The sequence below is a fragment of the Lynx canadensis genome, chromosome D2, assembly GCF_007474595.2.
Source record: "Lynx canadensis isolate LIC74 chromosome D2, mLynCan4.pri.v2, whole genome shotgun sequence".
In the NCBI taxonomy this organism is placed as follows: domain Eukaryota; kingdom Metazoa; phylum Chordata; class Mammalia; order Carnivora; family Felidae; genus Lynx; species Lynx canadensis.
The window spans coordinates 71,825,173-71,845,319 of NC_044313.2; the positions used below are offsets into that span (position 1 = coordinate 71,825,173).

At 43.4% G+C, this 20,147-nt stretch overlaps 1 protein-coding gene across 2 annotated transcripts in view; it reads right to left on the bottom strand.

The window, feature by feature from the left end:
• The window catches only part of PCNX2 (pecanex 2), a 301,846-nt gene that overhangs the window by 213,174 nt on the left and 68,525 nt on the right, over positions 1 to 20,147 (bottom strand). For both annotated transcript variants that reach the window (XM_030334389.1, XM_032595131.1), the window contains 3 exons: positions 14,885 to 15,030; positions 6,621 to 6,774; positions 6,502 to 6,534 (listed from right to left, as the gene is read on the bottom strand). In XM_030334389.1, coding sequence (XP_030190249.1) covers positions 6,502 to 6,534; positions 6,621 to 6,774; positions 14,885 to 15,030 — 333 coding nt within the window. The remainder of the gene's footprint in view (positions 1 to 6,501; positions 6,535 to 6,620; positions 6,775 to 14,884; positions 15,031 to 20,147) is intronic.

The window sequence follows — 20,147 nt, forward strand, 5'->3', positions numbered from 1 at the left end:
AGTCCCCTAATAAAATTCCTTTGCTCTCCAATTCCTTCTTTCCCATGCAAGTCAATCATCAGACCCCCCAAGGATTGCTTTTTCTTTTTTTCAAGAGAAAAAAATCCCACTAGTTCCACCAGGTCAAGTCTGATCAGTCTTTTTTGCAACTTCTCCAACTATCCCTCCCCGCCCTCCCCCCACCCCACCCCAGCCATGTGGTTTCAACTTGAAAATGCCCTGGGGAAGCTCCCCTGACATCAGCTGTGGGGCATCCTGGAGGCTGTCTGCGCATGCCTCTGATTTCCCACCAGCCCCACCCACATGTACGAGGTCTGGGCCAGGGCAGCTTCTGGAAGGGCGAAGCCAGAGAATCAACACCTCCGGGGACCCCACCTCTGGAGAGTCGTGGTGCACGTGGCTAAGGGGACAAGGCCATTCGAATCATCCCCATAGCAAGACAGGGGGCTAGTCAAAGGCTTCAAAGTTATTAAGACAAATATAAAAGGTGTTTATTATAAGGGAAGACGGGGTGTCAGAGAACCTGGGGTGCAGCTGGGCCTCGGTGGTGAGTAAATCTGGGCTGTTAACCCTGTTAACCAGGTCACGCTGCAACCCCCCCATCTCAGCTGGCCGCAGGTGCCAGCCCTGGGCTCTGTGTGCCCTCAGTCCGCAGGGCAGGAGAGAGAGCACCTCATACCTGCAGAGTCTGCACACATTCCCGTCTGGCCACATTCAGGACCTGGTATTATTTTGGGCCGGTGTGAATGGCCAGGGCACCAAGAGCTAACAATTTGTCCCGCCTTTCCTGTGCCCCAGGCACCATTCTACCCACGTGGCCAGTCCCCGGAACGCACCAAGAAGTACTTACTATTCTCATTTTGCCAAGGGTAATCTGCGGCATAAGTTTTAATAATAATTTTTTGCGAAATTACGAAATTTACCCCCGGCTTCCCACACAGAAAGCGGTGTGGCGGAGCAAGGATTCGGAGGCTGGGTGGGCACTGGCCTCCCGGCCGCCTGGCCACTGCGCGCTGACTCCCGACAACAACCGGGCAGAGGAGCCCATTGGGCACTGGGTCCAGGCCCCAGGACTCAGCCTGACTTCACTAACGTTCATTCATAATCGTCATTCTTGAAACACATAATGTGAACGTCACTCGTGTGAAGCAGATATACAGAGAGCATGAGGAGAAGCATTAGTAATAGTTTTGGGGTGTTCAGCCCAAATGTCCATCAGCTGAGGAATGGATAAAGAAGATGTGGTTTATATACACAATGGAACACTACTTGGCAATGAGAAAGAATGAAATCGTGCCATTTGCAACAATGTGGATGGAACTGGAGGGTATTATGCTAAGTGAAATAAGTCAGTCGGAGAAAGACAGATGTCACAGGTTTTCACTTATACGTGGATCTTGAGAAACTTAACAGAAGACCATGGGGGAAGGGAAGGGGAAAAAATAGTTACAAACAGAGAGGGAGGCAAACCATAAACACTGAGAACAAACTGAGGTTGATGGAGAAGAGGGGAAAATGGGTGATGTGCATCGAGGAGGGCACTTGTTGGGATGAGCACTGGGTGTTCTATGTAGTGATGAATCACAGGAATCTACTCCCGAAGCCAAGAGCACACTGCACACACTCTATGTTAGTCAACTTGACAACAAATTGTATCAAAAAAAAAAAAAAAAGACTTTGAACTCTAGACGGTGGAGAGGGTATAGAACGTTAACGGCATACTCTGTCCACTGCTCTGGGGCACTGTTCACTGACGTGAACCCCCATCGTTAAAATAGGAGTTGGCTGTTTCATAGTTCATTACGATGGTACCAATCTGTTTACTCAGATATCTGTTTGTGCCTGGTGATGGGTTTTTTCTCACTTTAGCATTAGCAAATCAGCATTAGCAAATGCCTGAGCATTTTTAACTATACACTTCAGTCCCCATTGGATGTGGAGCAAAAGGGGGAAAGCTGGGGACCAGGCAGCCACTGCCCTACAGAGAGAAGAGCCCCAGTAAAACCAGAGCCAGTAAGTATTCCGTGACTCATACTGGGGTATATATAAGGATCCAAAACATTTTAGAGAAGGCGGTAGAGGCGATAAGCAGCAACCAAAAGGTCAAATAATTCCTAACAGATGACTATTAAAATGCTACTTCAGGGGCCCCTGGGTGCCTCAGTCGGTTGAGTGTCCAACTCTTGGCTTCAGCTAAGGTCATGATCCCAGGGTCGTAGGATCGACCCCAGCTTCAAAGTCCATGCTGAGCGTGGGGCCTGCTTAGGAATCTCTCTGTCACTCTGCCCCTCCCCTGCTCCTTCTCTCTCTCTCTAAAAATGAAACAAATAATAAAATGCTACTGGAGTCTAAATATGGTAGAAATTTGACAAGTTACTTTAAAAATTAAAAAGACCTAGGCAAAAGAGTTTCTGTAAGCTTAGTTTATAATTTAATTTAGTTTATAACTTAATTTCACAGAATGATATATTTCGGGGCCAACTTCTAAGCTTTCCCGTCTGTGAATCTTGACAAATGGGTCAATGCAGTTGTCCAACCAAGGAGGCAGTGAAATGGACATCAAATGGTGCCCAACGTGCCATCCACTCTGCCACCCTTCTATTTTACGGTTTCTCACTACCTCAGCATTTCCCTCAATGACAGTGACCGACAGAGGGAAAGGTGATCACTTAAGTTCTGCCCTGATTTCATGGCAGAAATTAAGCATAAAAGAATTCAGAGAAGGCAACTTGGAGTGGCTCATGCTTTAAAGAATACTATTTTTTTGAGCAAAGGAAATACACAACTGAAGAGATAAACCTAATTTAATTTTCAGTCGAGAACCACTAAGACTCAGTTGACCTTCTTATTTCTAAGATTGAGGACTGAGAAAAATTTTCATAGGTCATTTAATATCATTCCTCTGACAGACACTACCCCCACCTAGGTGATCAAGGTCAACACCAACAGCGGTTAAGTCACGTAGACGGTACATAGCCTCAACGTGATGTGATGAAAATGGCTTTTTCCCTCAATGGTCTTGCTCCCAAAATTCTATAACCCCGGTCTAATCATAAAATAGACATCAGATAAATCCCGACTGAGGGGCAGTCTACAAAATCCCTGACCAATACTCCTCAAAACTGTCCAGCTCATCAAAAAATAAGGAAAGTCTGAGAAGCTGTCATGATAACTAAACATAATGTGCTATTCTCGATGAGGTCCTCAAACAGAAAAGGCACATCAGGTTAAAACTAAGGAACTCTGAGTAAAATATGGACTTTGGTTACTAACAATGTATCAATATTGGCTCACTAATTGTGAGAAATGTCACAATTTGATGGAAGAGGTAAATAACAAGTAGGGGAACTGGGTGTGGGGTATGTGGGAACTCTCTGTACTATCTTCCCAAGCGCTCTGTACCTCTAAAGCTGTTCCAAGATCGGAAACGTATTCACAAAAATCATTCCCGATGATTTTGTATATAACAGGAAGTGGTACCAAATGTTCTCACTGTATAGTTGCCGTAGTTCACCGAGGAGAACACATAACAAGATACAGCCCTTGCTCTTTGGAGTTGGTACTGTAAGCAATGACACGATAACTACGCCGAGTGGAAGGAGACAAGGAAAGAAACGTTTAAAGAGGACTGAGTCACTCGAGGCCCTGAGCCGGGCTCATTACACGTATTGTCCAATCCGCTCTTCACCAAATCCAACTGAGGCTGCTCTCGTTCACAGTTTAGCCGTAAAAAAGTTGCTAAGATTCGTCAAGTGCTTCCACCGTACTACCAGATACTGTGCTGAGCACCTGAGCACCTTATCTTGTCCAATCCCCTTAGGCTCCTCTGTCATGATTTCCTCTCTCACAGACGAAAAACCTGAGATGCAGAGAACTAACTTGCCCAAGATCTCATACTTTGTACATGGTCAGGCTGGATTCAAATCCCTAAATCTGCATGCCACCCCAGCGTTTGTCATGTATCATGTGAGATCACCACCACTGTCATCCCCCGTCGGGGGGAGGGAGGGCGGTGAATGCAGATTCCCAGGCGCTGCCTCAGCCACCCCAACTCAGAATCCCTGCTGCTGCTGGGAAAGACACCTGAGTCTGGCTCTGTGCAGGAGATGCCAGTTTTCTGCTGTCCCTTAACATATCCTACTGAATTTTGCTTCCCGGGTGATCATCAGTGGTTACTGTTGGTTAGACCTGTGCACAGATCTGGGTACGCCAGTTAAAAGCTTCCTCGTCCATCCACTGCTTTATTGACAGTCTGATCCTCAGATGCTGCCAGTATCCACCTGAACCATCACTTTTTAAGCTCTGCTAGACCTGTTTTCTTTTATAACCAGACACATCTCTTTCAGGCCCAGGGTCTACTGTACCGTATCTATTAGCACGTCATTAATTCTGCATTTACATCTGAAATATACAGTGTTATGCAAAACTGTGACTTCTACTTTGCTATCTTCTGGTTTTAACAACTTGCTCAAAATCTGCCACCTGTGTTCTCCAGAAGGAAACAAAAAAAAAAGAAAAGTCGGTCAATCACTCTCAGAGCAAGATGTGTCTGAATGTATTAATGACCCCTCCCCCTACAATGTACAAAACAATGTCATTTCTGGAAAGCCCTTTGGTCCATCTGATGACCAGGGCTGGCGTCGGCAGCAGGCTTGAGAGCCATCTCTGCGCCCAGCCTTGGTCAGCTCCCCTGACCATCTCCTTTCTGAGGTCTCCACATTTATAAACTGGAGACAATAAATTTGGCTTCTAAATGCCCACATGGTTCAGTCAGATTGCAAGAGGAAACATTTTGCAGCTACCGTATTTTCTCTCCCCACCAGAACTGTTAAAAAAAAAAAAAAAAGCCAAATCAAATCAGGGACTAATCTACTTAGAAATCGGTGTACAAGAATGAATAAACAGGTGTCTGGCTATGTCTTACTATGACAGCAAGAGAAGTCATTTCTTAACTCCCTCACTATGACACGCTTGCTTGGGGAAAGGAATAGCTACTTGACTGAGTCCTCGAGGAGCTAGACCAACATAGACAATATAACTCCAACTTGGAGCGATGACATAGGGTTGTTGCTAACAGACTCGACAAATCCACAGGGATTATGCAGCTGTATTCACCATCCACCTTTACTAGCATGTTCTGCATTATTGCTGAAGGTACATGCGGGAAATGAATGTTTAACAGCACGTAACACCCCTCCCCCAAGTCACCCAGAAAAACGGTGACACTGAGGTGTCATCACTCGAAAGGAGGGTTTATTTACTGAAGCAGAAGGGGAGGACGTGGCATCTAGGGTGGGCTCGAACAAAAAATTTCAGAGTTCCACATCTCTGCTCACTCCAGCTAACCCAGATTTCTGACGATAATCACAACAATACATCTTAATACCCTAATTATGCTGCTTCTACTCATCTTGACATTCAGACTCTGGAATAAAAAGAAGATGTATTATATGTAAACCAATTACGGGGAACAGAGGAATTTAACAAGATAGCAACGTATGCCATGTGATCGTCCAATTATAAGCTTTTCTTAATTACTATGAGCTAAACATGAGCTATCACAGATTTAAAAGCAGTCCTAAATCCTGGATATGAATTTTTTAAAAGCACAATGGAGCTAAGATCAAGCTTCCTTTCTCCGGTTTTCTTGGGGGCCCACAGCTCACCCTAACAAAGAAGAGAAAGCCCTCTAAGAGCTGAGAGGTCCACCGGGCAGGGGATTAGACCAAAGGCATGTGGTAGCCAGGGTACCTGCAGGGACAGTGCCGGACCCTGTCACTTAGCATCCTGCAAGGGAAGGGCAGCTGGGTCAGAGGAAGCTATGTGTGATTCAGAGCTCACGGAAGGATGCCGGAGCACCAACAGGTCAGTATCGGTGAACCCAGCGTCTCAGTTCTAAATGAGCCCAAAATCACGTGGGAGAAAAGTAACAATACTCTCGAAAATGTGGACTAGGAGGAGATCAGCTTCATGTAAAGAGAATAATGGTTCATGCTTACACAACTGATATTACCAATAACGATAGCTCCCACTTACTAAGCAATGTCTATGTTCCAGGCACCGTTTTAAGGAATTTAAATAGATTATTTAATCCCGACAGGCATTTTTATCATCCTTATTTGCATGCAGAGAAACAGAAACAGAGACATGGCAAGTACATGTATCTTCTTCCGAGTTCAACGTTCAAGCGGAGGAACCAGGAAACAAAAGCAGGCAGTCTGACTGCAGAGCCCGGCCTTCCCACACTGGGCTGCATGGTCTACTCTGACATGAGTCCAGCGGGATAGAAAAGACCCTCGCCACCCTGTACACCCTCCCACCACTGCCACTCACACCACGCTCTCAGGTCTAGCCTGAAATCGGCAACCATGCATTCATATTTCTATGTATATATTCAATAGATGCACATTGATATATAGTTTGCCTCTTGGACAGATTTTGTTCCCCTCTCTTCAACACAAGCAGACGAGACAAGCTACTTGCCTGTTATTCGAAACTTACGTGTATTGGCGAGGCGGGGTCAGGCTGAACGCTCTAGAACACAAATCAGAAGTGTCTGTGTCATCATCTCATGATTTCAAGGATACATTAGTGATGGTAAGAATTAGATGTGGTCTTGCCTTTAACAGGGAATACTGGCAGCTGGCCATGACAAGGCAGAAGAGGAGCACCCACATGTCTTTGCAAAAGCCTTGGTTCAAGGTCAGAAATCCGAGTAGGGAAACCAGGACAATGAGTAAAACTGCCAGCACATTTTCCTTGACATCTTCAGTTCTGGGGAAAATAAATAAGAACCAAGGAAGTAAAAAGTGAGTCTGCTCCTAAAGATAATACCTGAATGCTTCTAAAAAGACCGACATCAACAGAATAGTTTGGCTTTTTAAGCTTTTGAAGCATGCCTTTATATGTGGTAACAGCATTTTAAGGCTTCTTTCTTTCTTTCATTATTCTTGTATTTTATAAGCGAAATCTCTATTTTAATCCCAAACTTCTGTTATTGGAAGAAATGAAATATAACTCCATGAGTCTCTTTGATCACTAAACTGGGTTTCCTGGGGGGAGAACAATTAACTATTCCACCTATGATAGTGAAATGTCTTTCAGACAAAGAGCTGTGCTGGTTCCTTTAAGTGTGGCAGGCGGGAGGTGGGGGAGGCAGAGGAGGTGCATTATCACCTGGCTGAAGCAGGAAATCCCTCCTAGATACAATCTCCTCAGCCAGAATCCGCTTCCCAGTTTCAGGAGCTGGAGAGCTGACGTGTAAGAGGGTCTGACTGAGGTGTGTTGTGACCACAGTCTCACTGGGACCGTGAGGGACCTTTGCATAAGAGGTGCGAGATGCAGAGATGGGCTCATCCGGAGGTGGGCATGCTGTCTCTGGGTGTGAAGGTGGACAGGGTAAGGGAGCTTTAAGGTGCCGAGACAAGGGGATGAAGGCTGGATCTTGGAGGCTAAGTAGAATGGGGGAGGCAACAAGGGCAGAGGAGGCTGCTAGACAGGAGAAAGCGGACGGGCCCAAGTGCTTGGTATAGCTTGGCACTAGCAACGTTTGAGGATGGTCAGTGGCTGGGACTATGACTTTAGAGGTAAAAGCCTTCTATGGGAGGAGGCTTTACATGGGAGGGCATAGCGATGGGTGGAAGAGGCTGAAATGGAGCAAGGGAGAATGGTGTGGCCACAACGTCAGGAGTTCAGATGGGTCATTCCCAAGAAAGCTGAGCATATTGGTTTTTTTAATGTTTATTTATTTATTTATTTTGAAAGAGAGAGAGAGCATGAGTGGGGGAGAGGGGCAGATGGAAAGAGAGAGAGAGAGAGAGAGAGAGAGAGAGAGAGAGAGAGAGAGAGGCAGGCTCCACGCTCAGCACAGAGCCCAACACGGGGCTTGAACTCATGAACCGTGAGATCATGACCTAAACCGAAATCAAGAGTCGGATGCTCAGCCGAGTCATCCAGGAAGCCCAAGAATGATACGCATATTTTTTTACCTCGCCAACTGTCGCTCAGGAACATACCGATCTGTCCCATTAAATGATTTTCAGAACGGGACAGGCATCTACTGTACTCCTGGCAAGCAGGCACTCCTGTGTTTTTCCAAATTAATATACTTTATTTTGTAAGAGCAGTTTCAGATTCACAGCAAAAGTGAGGGAAAGTACAAAGAGTTCTCACATAGCCCACCCCGCAAACACGCGCACACACACACACACACACACACACACACACACACACCCCCCCCCCCCCCCCCCCCATCGACATCCCCCACCAGAGTGGTACATTTGTTACTATTGACCAACCAACGTCGACACATTGTTATCAACCAAAGTCAGGAGTCTACACTATGGTTCATTCTTGGTGTTGTACATTCTATGGGTTTGGACAAATGTGTAGTGAAATGTATCCACCATTACAGTATCATGTAGACTATTTTTACTGCCCTAAAAATCCTTTTCTGCCTACTTACCCTGCTTTCCCCCAACCTCTGGCAACCACTGATCTTTTTATGTCTCCACAGATTTTCCTTTCCAGAACGTCATATAGTTGGAATCATACAGCAGGTAGCCTTTTCAGGTCAGTTTCTCTCACTTAGTAAGATGCATTCAAGCTTCCTTCATATCTTTATATGGCTTGATAGCTCATTTCTTTTTATCACTGAATACTATTTTAGTATATGGAATGCATCCATATGGTGTATGGATGTACCATGGTTTACCCATTCACCTATTGAAGAACATCTTGGTTGTTTCTAAGTTTTGGCAACTATGAATAAAGCTTCTATAAACATCCATATGTTGGTTTTTGTGTTAGCCTAAGCTTTCAACTCATTTGCACCAAGGAGCATGACTGCTGGGTCCCATGGTAAGAACATGTTCAGTTTTGCAAGAAGCCACCAAGCTATCTTCCAAAATGGACTTGCCATCTTGGATTCCCTCTAACTATGAAGGGAGTTCCTACTGTTCCACATCCTCGGCTACACTTGGTGTGGTTGGTGCTTTGGATTTGGCCATGCTAATAGGGGTGCAGTGCATATCACTATTGTTTACCTTTGCAATTCCCCAATGATACGATGTGGAATGTCACTGCATATGTTTATTTGCTACCTGTATATCTCCTTTGGTGAGGTGTCTGTTCACACCTTTTGCTTATTTTTTAATCAGGCACTTGAGATGTATAGAATCAAGACGCATAGAAATGTGAAGAACTCAGATATTATCATGCTCAAGTTGAAAGTTAAAAGAAAAACAACAACTCCTGGGGGGACCAAGATTCCTCCTTTGGTGGAAAGGAAAATTTATGGGATTTTTTTTTGTTTTGTTTTCCACTATGTGCTTTTTATAGAGCTGAATATATTTTGTTAGTTCAGGTCCATAAAATCCGTTATGTATTTTTTAGTGTGCTCATAACATTTCAATGTATACTTAAAGATATCTAAAGCTTAGGAAAATTTTTTTAAATAAAAAATTTCAGTTAAATGAACAGACATTTTTCCTATTTAGGGGGGGAAAATAACGTTCCTGAAAAATATTCCCCCCCACCACCGGTTTCTCCCCCAGCACGACTCCATTCCTCTGCCCCAGCACCCCATGACTCCACTCTCACAGCTCCTTATGCATCTATATTTCAATATTGGGTTAAAAAGTTTACTCACTGGGCAAGGAGTTCTGTGATTGAGGCAGTACAGATAAGTCAGAAAGATTTATCTGGCAGAGGCTGACAAGATGCACTGGAGAGGAAATAGAGCAGAGTGGGATAAACAACACTCCAGGGGAGAAGGAACGAGGGCCTGAGAGGGCAGTGGAAAACTGGAGAGGCAATGTGATGTCAAGACACAGCACAGAGCAGGGCAGAAAGGAATGGATTGTGCACAGTGAAGGTTGGCTGAAAGAACAAAGAAGGTCTCAAGATTTCAATGTGGGGAAGAAAGGATCATGGCAACATCAACGGCAGAAGTTGGGAAGGGGAGCTGGTTTGCGAAGGGAGGTTGATTTGTTTGGTCACTCAAGAGGGCTCAGCACTGCTCCAGAGGCTTGGAATACATCAGTGAGCAGAACTTCTGGAGCTTTCCTTCCAGAGGGCCATGGCATGAAATAAGTAATACGCACACAGCATAAGGATATTATACAGCATTTGAGGATGATTCACGCAATCAAAAAATGATCAGAACAAGGTGAGAAGAACTGTGGGGTGGGGGTGGGGAACTGCTGTAATTTTAAGCAGGAAGGTCAGGCTAAGCCCCACAGAGAAGTGCTACTTGAAAGGCGAGGGGGTTGGCCACGCAGATATCTGAGAGGAGAGGAGAGGAGAGGAGAGGAGAGGAGAGGGAACAGACAATGCAAAGGCCTCAAGGCTGGAGGAATGCCTGGCTTGGTGAAGAATGGCAGGAAGGCCAGTGTGGGTGGGAAGGAGTCCATGGCGGTAGCAGGAAGTGAGGTCAGAGAGCAAAGCAGTGGCTAGATCATGGGGACTCTGAGGCATTCTGAGCACTTTGGCTTTCATTCATGGGTGAAATGGGGGGCACTGCAGGGTGGTCAGCAGAACAGCATGTTACAATATTGTACAGGGAGGGGGGCACCTAGGTGGCTCCATTGGTTAAGCGTCTGACTCTTGATTTCTACTCAGGTCGTGATCTCATGGTTCGTGGGATCGAGCCCCACATCAGGCTCTGTGCTGACAGTGCAGAGCCTGCTTGGGATTCTCTCTCTCCCTCTCTGCCCCTCCCCGCCCCATCTCTCTCCAAATAAATAAATAAACTTAAAAAAAAACCAGTGCACAGGGAGAACAGGTAGAGGCAGGAGATGCTATTGCAATGGCCCTGATGAGAGACGAAGGTAGCTCAGACAAGGGTGGTCACATGAAAGGAGGGAAGATGTAGCAGATACATCTGGAGAAACAGTGAACACGATTCCCTATGAGAGGCTGACCGAAAAGAAGATACAAGGTCGACTCCAAGATGTTTAACCTGAGAAATTAGAAGGATGGGGTTGTCGTCAGCTGAGGTGGGAAAGACAGCTGGTGGAGCAGATGGGAGACGAGGCAGTGGTAAAGAACTCAGTTTTGGACTGTGGTCATGAGATGTCAGGCTGGTAGATGGAGAGACAAGTCTGCAATTCAGGAGGTAGGTCCAAATCTTAGTTGTTGGCACCTCGGCGGTATTTAAAGCCATGAGACTAAATGCAATCACTAAAGAAAAGAGGGTAGACAGAGAAAGAAAGGAGACCGAGACCAAGGGCCGTGAAGCACCCAACATCAAGGGGGTCAGGAGGCAGAGGCTACCTGCACGGGTGACTGTCCTGTGAAGCAGTAACCAGCTAGGCAGAAGGAAAACCAAGAGAGGGCTGGATCCTGGAAGCCAAGAGAGGAAGCATACCAAGGAGGAGGATCGACTGTCAAAGGTGGTAAATGGGTCTAGTAAAATGATGACTGACCAGTGAAGTCAACAGTGACCTTGACAAGTGCAGTGTTGGAGTCGGGGAGCAAACATATGGGTTTATAAGAAAATGAGAGAAGAGAGAAGACAAACAAGCACAGGCAGCTCTTCACGGAGTTTTGCTGCAAAAGAGCACAGAGATACCGGACAGTGGTTGGCGGGAAAGTGGGCCAAAAGGACTTTCAAGGATGGGAGAGATGAGAGCGTGTTCTCAAGATGGCAACACTGACAATGAGATTGTTTGAAGAGCATGAACGATTCTCCCCCTACTTGTTACGGGGCTGCCTCCTTGCCTTATATCTATCTCAGTTTGCATGTTTCCCCCTCAGGAAACACTTCTGCAACCACCTGTTCTGACATGGTGTCCCTTGTCCCCCACTTTCCTCTACCCCAGGCTTTTCTGTGTGTCCTTCAAGGCCCCTATTCCACTCTGCTATTTCAGCCTGTCTCATGCAGAATACAAGCCCCGTGAGGGTAGGGACCACACCTGTTCCACTCACTGTTCTGTTCCCAGTGCCCAGTGCAGAGCCTCGCATGGAGCAGGTGCCTGGGGTTTGGGTGGTTTTTCCTTTTACTAAATTTGTTGAATTAATGAAAAAATGAATAAAACGATGCCCAGATGGGCAGCTTTTTATTTTAGCTTTTTATTTTATTTTAGATCGTAACTAGAGAAATGAAAATAAAACCTATGTGTTTTGCAAGATGGGGTAATAGCAGAATAAAAAATGTATAAGAGAAAATAAAGGAGATTAAGGACAAGTCCAAAAACACCTGAGTAGAATGAATGCCAAACCAAAAGCAAATAGGAGATGTTGCAATCACAGGAACTGTGAAGGTACAATCAGAGAATAAGGAAGTATTTTCAAGGAAAATCAGCCTGAGTTCCAGAGTAAAGTTGAAAATTATGAAGCAGAAAGCCTTAAGCTATGAGAGTTTATAGCAATGATTAGCTCAATTTCAGTGCTTTTAATTCACCAATTTCTTCGACTTCCTGCTCAACCCTTACGGTTTGTTTTTTATTATGCATAACTTCCTTATAAACTTTAATTTGGCAACTCAAGTTCATTAATCCATGGGGGATTTTAAATATAATGTCCCCCAATGAATGTCAAAAGGTAATTTATTGGTGCCTTTTGGAACTTTACAATCATCATAAAAAATGTATTGTGTAAGTTGCTGCTTTCTTAAACAGGCCTTTCAGATCACAACTGTCCTCACAAAGAAGGTGAGCTGGCGAGGGATGCCATAATGCAGCCCTACACTGTACTCAAGGCCATGCTGAAGTGGTGACTTCTCACTCCTAGAATCTGTATTGTCACAAAGCTCCCAGGTGATTCTGGTCCACGGTCCTGTTTGGGGAATACACTCTCCCTGCAAAGGTCCCAAGCTGCTTGGTTTTTCTAGGTTAGTGTTTGGGCTTTTCTTCCTCTGTCCTTGCTGTCAGTTCAGGCCTCACGTCGTCTGATCTCCCCTCTTAATTGACCGTGAACTGGAAAACCAGATCCCCACGTGTGCTGGGAGATGCCTGAAAATAGGCTGATACGGGCTCTGAAAACAGGACGATTTCCCCTACGAATTAAGGGCCTAAATGTGTCTGGACTTGACAGCATCTACTTTGGCTACCCTAATTTTATTTTATTTTTATTTATTTTTCTTCTTTCTGGGTTCTGGGCCACATTTCAGGTCATAATAACAGCAACAGCAGCTAATATTTAAAGGACACTTTCCATAGCTAATTTTATTTAAACCTCATAATCTCCCTGTATATAGATGATCCCCATTTAGCAGACAGGAAGCTGAGCAACAGGGAGGTTTCACAGTCATCCTTAGATCACAGCACTAGTAAGTGGTGGCACGGGGCCTGATCCCCAGGGGCTCCCTGTACCAGCTGAGCGACCCATGCCTAAGGACGTAATGCTGTCTCTACAAATCCCTTAACACTGAATTCAAACCCACTGCAACAGAAGCGATTAAAACTATAAAATTGTAAACTTTTTAAAACTGTAATAATCCTCATCATCCTTTTCTAGACCTTAATTAGATTTTCAGTTAATCTGTTGCCACTGAGTGCATTTAAATAATGTACACCTAGAAATGTACAGAAACATTTGTTTTTAATATGAAGGGCTAACACGAGGTAGTCCAACTTTCAGCAATTCCTTTTAAACAGAAAAAAAAATTAACATTTCAAAAAAAAACCCTAAAACTAACTCATCTAACAGGATGTGTTATTTTGGATGATTCCAGTTACGTTTGAAACGTTCATCTTAAGTGTGTGCCTCTGGGGTGACGTAGTGTTGTTAGAAAAACCATTATAACTCCATTCCCTGACTTGTGGGTCCTGAAATTTACTGTTGTAATTTTGCATGACTATAGTTTTTTAGTAAGACATTACTATAACAATCAGTCACTGAGGGACCAACCATAGGATGGCAGGCAATCAGCTTTCCCGCTGCCCCCACTGGCTGGCATTTAACTGTGAAACTCCACATTTGCTGATGACAGTGTCAGTAAAGGCATCTTGAATCTTCTTTTCTTTTTTAAATGTTTATTTATTTTTGAGAGAGAAAGAGAGAGTAAAGGAGCAGCAGAGAGAAGGGGACAGAGGATCCGAGGCAGGTTCTGCACTGACAGCAGAGAGCCCGATGCAGGGCTCGAACTCACAAACCGTGAGATGGTGACCTGAGCCAAAGTCAGACGCTTAACTGACTGAGCCTCCCAGGTTCCTCAAGCCATCTTCAATTTTCAAACCAACACTCCCATCAGAACTGCACAGCCCCTGAAGATGAAAATCCCGTCCTTTGTATATCGTGAGGTCGGGGGCAGGGATGGACATGGGAAGTTCCCAACCTGGCCCCGTCTCCACCGTGCTTTAACTAACTGGACCTTCTCCCTCCCTCTTCTCCCTCCCCGCCCAGCGACTGCATCTCCAACCCTGTGTTTCATCTTGACAAACAACAGAAAGAAGAGACGAGAAAGAGTAAAGGGTTTAAAGGAGAGATTAATGTTCCAATTAGTGTATCTCAGACAAGAGTGAGAAGTAGCCTCAGCTGTTGAGGAGAAAAGCTAGAAATCACAGGGCTCCATCTGCCATCCTCTCCCCCTGCCCGCATCCACTCAGCCAGGCCCCATACTACCCGTGAACCCCAAGCCCTCCTACAAAAATGTGGCAAACTGTGAATAGACCAACACATAATACTGTCCCCAGAGCCAACCTTAAATCTAGACCGTGTTCCCCCAATTCTCTAATCTCCTACTGTAATTGCTAAATTACAATTTCTCCAGTGGTCAAGATCTCACGGCTTCGCCTTTGGGTTTGCAGCACAAAAGGCATCCATCTTGAAAATGTTCCAGAGAACCTTAGCAAGTGGCAATTTCTTTTTTATAAGCATGTGAGTGCCCTGTTATGCCCCCATTGTGTCTTTTCTCCGTACGTTTGCATGCTCGGTGGCTTACCGATCAAGTAACGCCAACAAGGTAAGTCGATCATACCAGACTTTAATCCACTTGCCAGGGAAAATGATAAACTTGTAAAACTGCTCTCGGTTAAATTTTCCTTGTGTTGAAGAACATGACGAGTCTTCCAGATCCTGACTCAGATGCTTTTACATACCAAAAGAAACAACAGAGAAAGGGTTTCATACTGACATGTTATTGTCATAAACGTACCTCATAATAAAACAGTATAGAAAGCAGATGTTCAAATTCTGAAATGTAAACCAACATATTTCATTAAAAAGGGTACTCTAAGAGAAAGATAATGATCAACAAAAAGGGTCTTTCTTACCGACACACTTCCATTCCATTATAACGTACCATTAAATTGATGCTACTCCCATCAAAACACTGATGTTAATTAAGGAGAAGAAACTGCCATGAAAATAGTTCTCATAAAAGATCAGAATTCAACTAAAGATCTTAAATGGCTTAATTTTTTAAAGATATGTTATTTAATGCAACATCGGAATAAATATTTAAATTTTGCTAAGAGTAAAAAAATTTTCATTGCCGATTTTGTAGGTCATTGGTGAGGCCTGATATAAGAAAAAACGGAAATATCTATAGAAAAAATCTAAACCAATAAAATAGAAACAGAGAAAAATTTAATTCCAGATTCAAAACGTTTTAAGCCCAGATTCATTTCTGGTTGGCTCTAATCTTGTGGAGAAGAATTTAATTTTGAAAAGAAAATTCCTCTTCATTGATTCGTCTGACATACTTAATGAGTAACTCTTCTGAGCCCGGCACAAGGTTGGGAATAGGAAAATAAAAAAGAATATGGTGGACTCAGTCTGTGGCATCCTATTGCCTGTAAGAAAACACCTCTTAGACATTCAACTGTCTCACAGACTCAAAACCAGATGCTGAATGCATGCCAGGGCCCGACATGGGACTAAATCCCAGAAACCGTGAGATCATGACCTGACACAAAATCAAGAGTCAGATGCTTAACCAGCTGAGCCACCCAGGGGCCCCTAGGGTACCATGCTTTTTAAAAATGAATAGTTTCATTCAATATTGAATCAATGCAAATACATATCTTTTAAATGTATGTAGAGTATTAAAAAAACCCACGAACCCCAATTCAGTGAATAGCTGTGTGGCTATCACCCAGTATAACAAAAAGGGCATTACCGCTAGCATAGAAGTTCCCTGGGGGCCACACCGCGGACATCTCTCCTTCCCTATTCCTTCAGGGATCATCACTGTCCTGAGTTTTGTGTTTATCATTCCTTTTGTTTTCTTCTGTTTTACTCTGCTTATTACATCCACAACTTCTATACTGTTTATGTTTTTGAACCTCGTGGATATGAAACCACAGCCTATGTATGCTTCTGCAACTTGCCTTTGTTCCCCTCCGTTCCACATTATGTTCCTGAGCCTGACCCATGCCGTTTTACAGCTGTGGCATCTATTTTCACAGTTGAATAATATTGCATTATACGGACATGCCATAATTTACTTATCTGCTTTACTGTTGGATATTTAGGGTCTTTTTTTTTTTCAAAAAAAATTTTTTTTTACTATTACACTGCTATGAACATTTTTGGAAATGTCTCCTGGTACATATGTGCAAGGATTTCTTTAGAACAGACACCTAACCTACACTTAGGAATGGAATTGCTAAAAATGCAAATGTTCAGCTGTACCACACGTTCAGCTTTACTAGGAAGCAAATGGACTCTTCCAGAAAGCGCACAAATGCAATTACTGGATATGGAAATGTTCAATTTACTAGAAAACACCTTGGAAAAATAAGATTTCTAAAGTGATTCTATCAGTCTGTACTCCCACTAACAGCAGACAAACATCGTGTCGCTCCCCATCCGCACCAACATTTTGATAGCATCAGGTACTTTTTAGTTGTTGCTAATATGGCATATAAAATATTTCAAATTTATTCTAATTTGCATTTCCCTCATTATTAATGAAGTTGAGCATCTTTGTCCACTTTTAGTTTTTGGCTGCTTGTTTGTCTTTCAGTAGCTTATATGTGTCTATGTGTGCATGTGTGTGTATATATGTACCCATACGGTCAAGACCTTTATTAATCATGCGTGTTACAGATATTTTCCCAGTTTATGGCTTGTCTTTTCACTTTCCTTATGGTGTTACTGATAAACAGGTGTTCTTAATTTAAGTGAAATCTCATTTATCCATTTTTTTCCTGTAAAGTACAAAAGTTTTGCACTTTTGGTACCTTGTTTATCAAATCCCTTTCTACCCAGAGTCGTAAGGGTATTTGATTATATAATTGTACTTAAAATTATATACTTTTGCCTTTCACATTTAAGTTATGCATCTACCAGGGGTTTCTGTACATAATATGAGATAAGGGTCTGTTTTCTTTCCCATAAAGAACACTATTGTCACAGCGCCATTTACTAAAATGTTTGCCCCTTCCTCACCAGTTTGCCAAGGCACTAATGCCTGTATCTGTGGGTTATCTTAAACTTTAAATTTTAAATTATATTTGCTTTGTTGCTCTTCCCTTCATCTCCTCTGGAACTCTGACAAGGAGAACAGTAAACCTTCTTGTCCTGACCTTCATGCTTCTTTCCTTTTTTTTTTTTTTTAATAAATTTCTTTTTTTTTAATGTTTATTTATTTAGAGAGAGAGAGAGAGAGAGAAGGAGAGAACAGGGGAGAGGCAGAGAGAAAGGGAGAGAGGGAAGGAATCCCAAGCAGGCTCTGCACAGTCAGTGCAGAGCCAGACATGGAGCTCGAACCCACGAATGGTAAGATCGTGACCTGAGTTGAAATCAAGAGTCAGATGCTTAACCAACTGAGACACCCAGATGCCCCTGACCTCCACGCTTCTTAACCTTCTTTCCTATTTACCTCTTCATCTCTCGGTGCTACAAGTATATAATTGTTTCAAATCTTACATGTCAAATCTCCCATTAAATCCCTTAAAGTTTTATTTTTATTATATATGGGTCATTTCTAGTATCTGGTGCTTTTTCAGATCTGTTTGGTCATTATGTGGCCTTTTGCTTCTGACATTTGCAATCCCTTCTTTTATTTCTTTTATACACGTGAAACATTCTTAATCCATATTCTGAATCTGATCATTACAACTTCTAAATCCACTGAGAGTCTGTTTCTGCTTTCTGTTGACTTTGCTGGCTCTTATTCATGGTCTCGTGTTTTCTAATATATTTTATAACTTTTCACTTAATCGTATTTTCCTTGGATCTTTATTTGAATGAATTCCTTGACAGCAATATTAAAGCTGTGTTCTTCAGGATTAAAATTCGCCTTTGTTTCTGCTAGGCACGAGAATGCAATACCAAGCTGGCACCATCTTAACATAAACTCTTTGTGTGAGGTGTTTGGATCAGCCATGTGATCCAGGATGAATAAGGGCTGCAAACCCACACCAAAGTTTGAGGCAGGCAGTTTTCTAGGCAGTCCCCTTAGTGGGGATGGTGTTGACAGAGTGTGTTTAGTTAGTCCTAAGAGTAGGATGTGGCTTCTGGGAGTCCCAGATTAAGTGGAGAGGCTCCTGTTAGACTTGCCACATCGTGCTGTTTGCCATTCTCTGTGCAGAGGCCATTAAAGACAAAGCCCCCATCGATCTCCTTTGCTGTTGGCCATTGCTTTTCAGGAAGCCTTTTCTGGACGCCCCAGTTCCCTGTAGATCTTCTATTTCTAGCCTGTTTTTGTTTTTGTTTTTTTGCAATTGTGCTTAAAAAAAAAAAAAAAGCAACAACACAGAATTTACCATCTTAACCATTTGTAAGCGTACCATTCAGTACTATTAACGATATCCATATTGTTATACAACAGATCTCTAGAACTCTTCCATCTTCCCAAACTGAAACTCCATCTCCATTAAATACTGACTCCCCATTCTGTGCCCAGCCCGATAACCACCTTCCTGCTTTCTGTCTATGTTTTTGACTACTGTAGGTACTGCCAGTAAGTGGAATCATACAGTATTTGTCCTTTTGTGACTGGCTTATTTCATTTAGTATAATGTCCTCAAGGTTCATCTATGTTGTAGCCTGTGTCAGACTTCCTCCCTCTTTAAGGTTGAATATTCCATTGTAACGATGTACCACATTTTGTTTATGCGTTCATCTGTCGATGGACACTTGGGTCGCTTCCACCCCCTGGCTATTGGTAAGAATGCTGCTATGAGCATGGGCGTGGAAATATCTGTTTGAGTCCCTGCTTTAATTCTTTTGGATATATACCCAGAAGTGAAAGTGCTAGCTCATTCTAATCTGTACTTTTATTTGTTTGCTTTGGCTCTGTATTCTTCCAAACAGGATTTAAGATAGGCTGTAATTTCCTGTAGGCTGACTCCCATAAGACACAGGAGACTGGTAAGAAGGGCCGAGACCAGGAAAGGGATGAGGACAGTCAAGAAGACAGCCTTGGAGGGGGAGCTGCTATTGAAAGGTCGCACACATTTCTCCTTGAGTTATAAAGCAGAAGGTTATACTTGGGCCGATTTTTTTTCCTAATTCAGTGAAAGTCACTGGTGTCAAAGTGCCTGGCACGCATATGGGCAGTGCACCTGCTTCACTGGAGCCCACAGCAGAGCTCTCCGAGGAGGCCAATTTTACCACCTCTTTGTTCCCAGATGCTAATTCACTGACTCAGCTATGGAACATCAAGTTATTCAGATCATAAAATATTAATTCAAAAGGCCCTGCCAGGGACAGCTGGTCCATCATGAAGGCAGTATACAGGGTGGCCGCATACAAGACGGACTGGCTGTACTATTACAGGAAAGTGGAGACTGTAGGTGCTGCTTGTGTCTGGGATTCTATTCCAACATGAGAGAGAGCTTAGTGGAAATTGCCTGGTGTCATGTCAGCAGAAAGAGCTTCTTCTGTTGATGACAATGGATTTGTGCTTTACAGTAAACCTCCCCCAACAAAGGGCATCCTTTTCCTTTATGCTCCATGGACAAAAAATTCCAGTAAGAAATATGTGCACAGGGTTACCACAGTTTACTGTTTTGTGGTCTGGGAATTCACATACAATGGGGAAACAGGTCAAGGGCAAGCAGCAGCACAGAGGATAGCATTTTTCTGAATTATAAGAAAAATACTGTCCTTAAGTTGGGGTTTAATATTATATACGCTTTGCTGTTAGGGAAGGTGAGTATAAAAGAAATCCCATGACGATTATGTCTACCTTTTGCAGAAGTTATTAAAGATTCTGGCATATTGTGCTATTCATTGCTTAAATAAAAATCCTT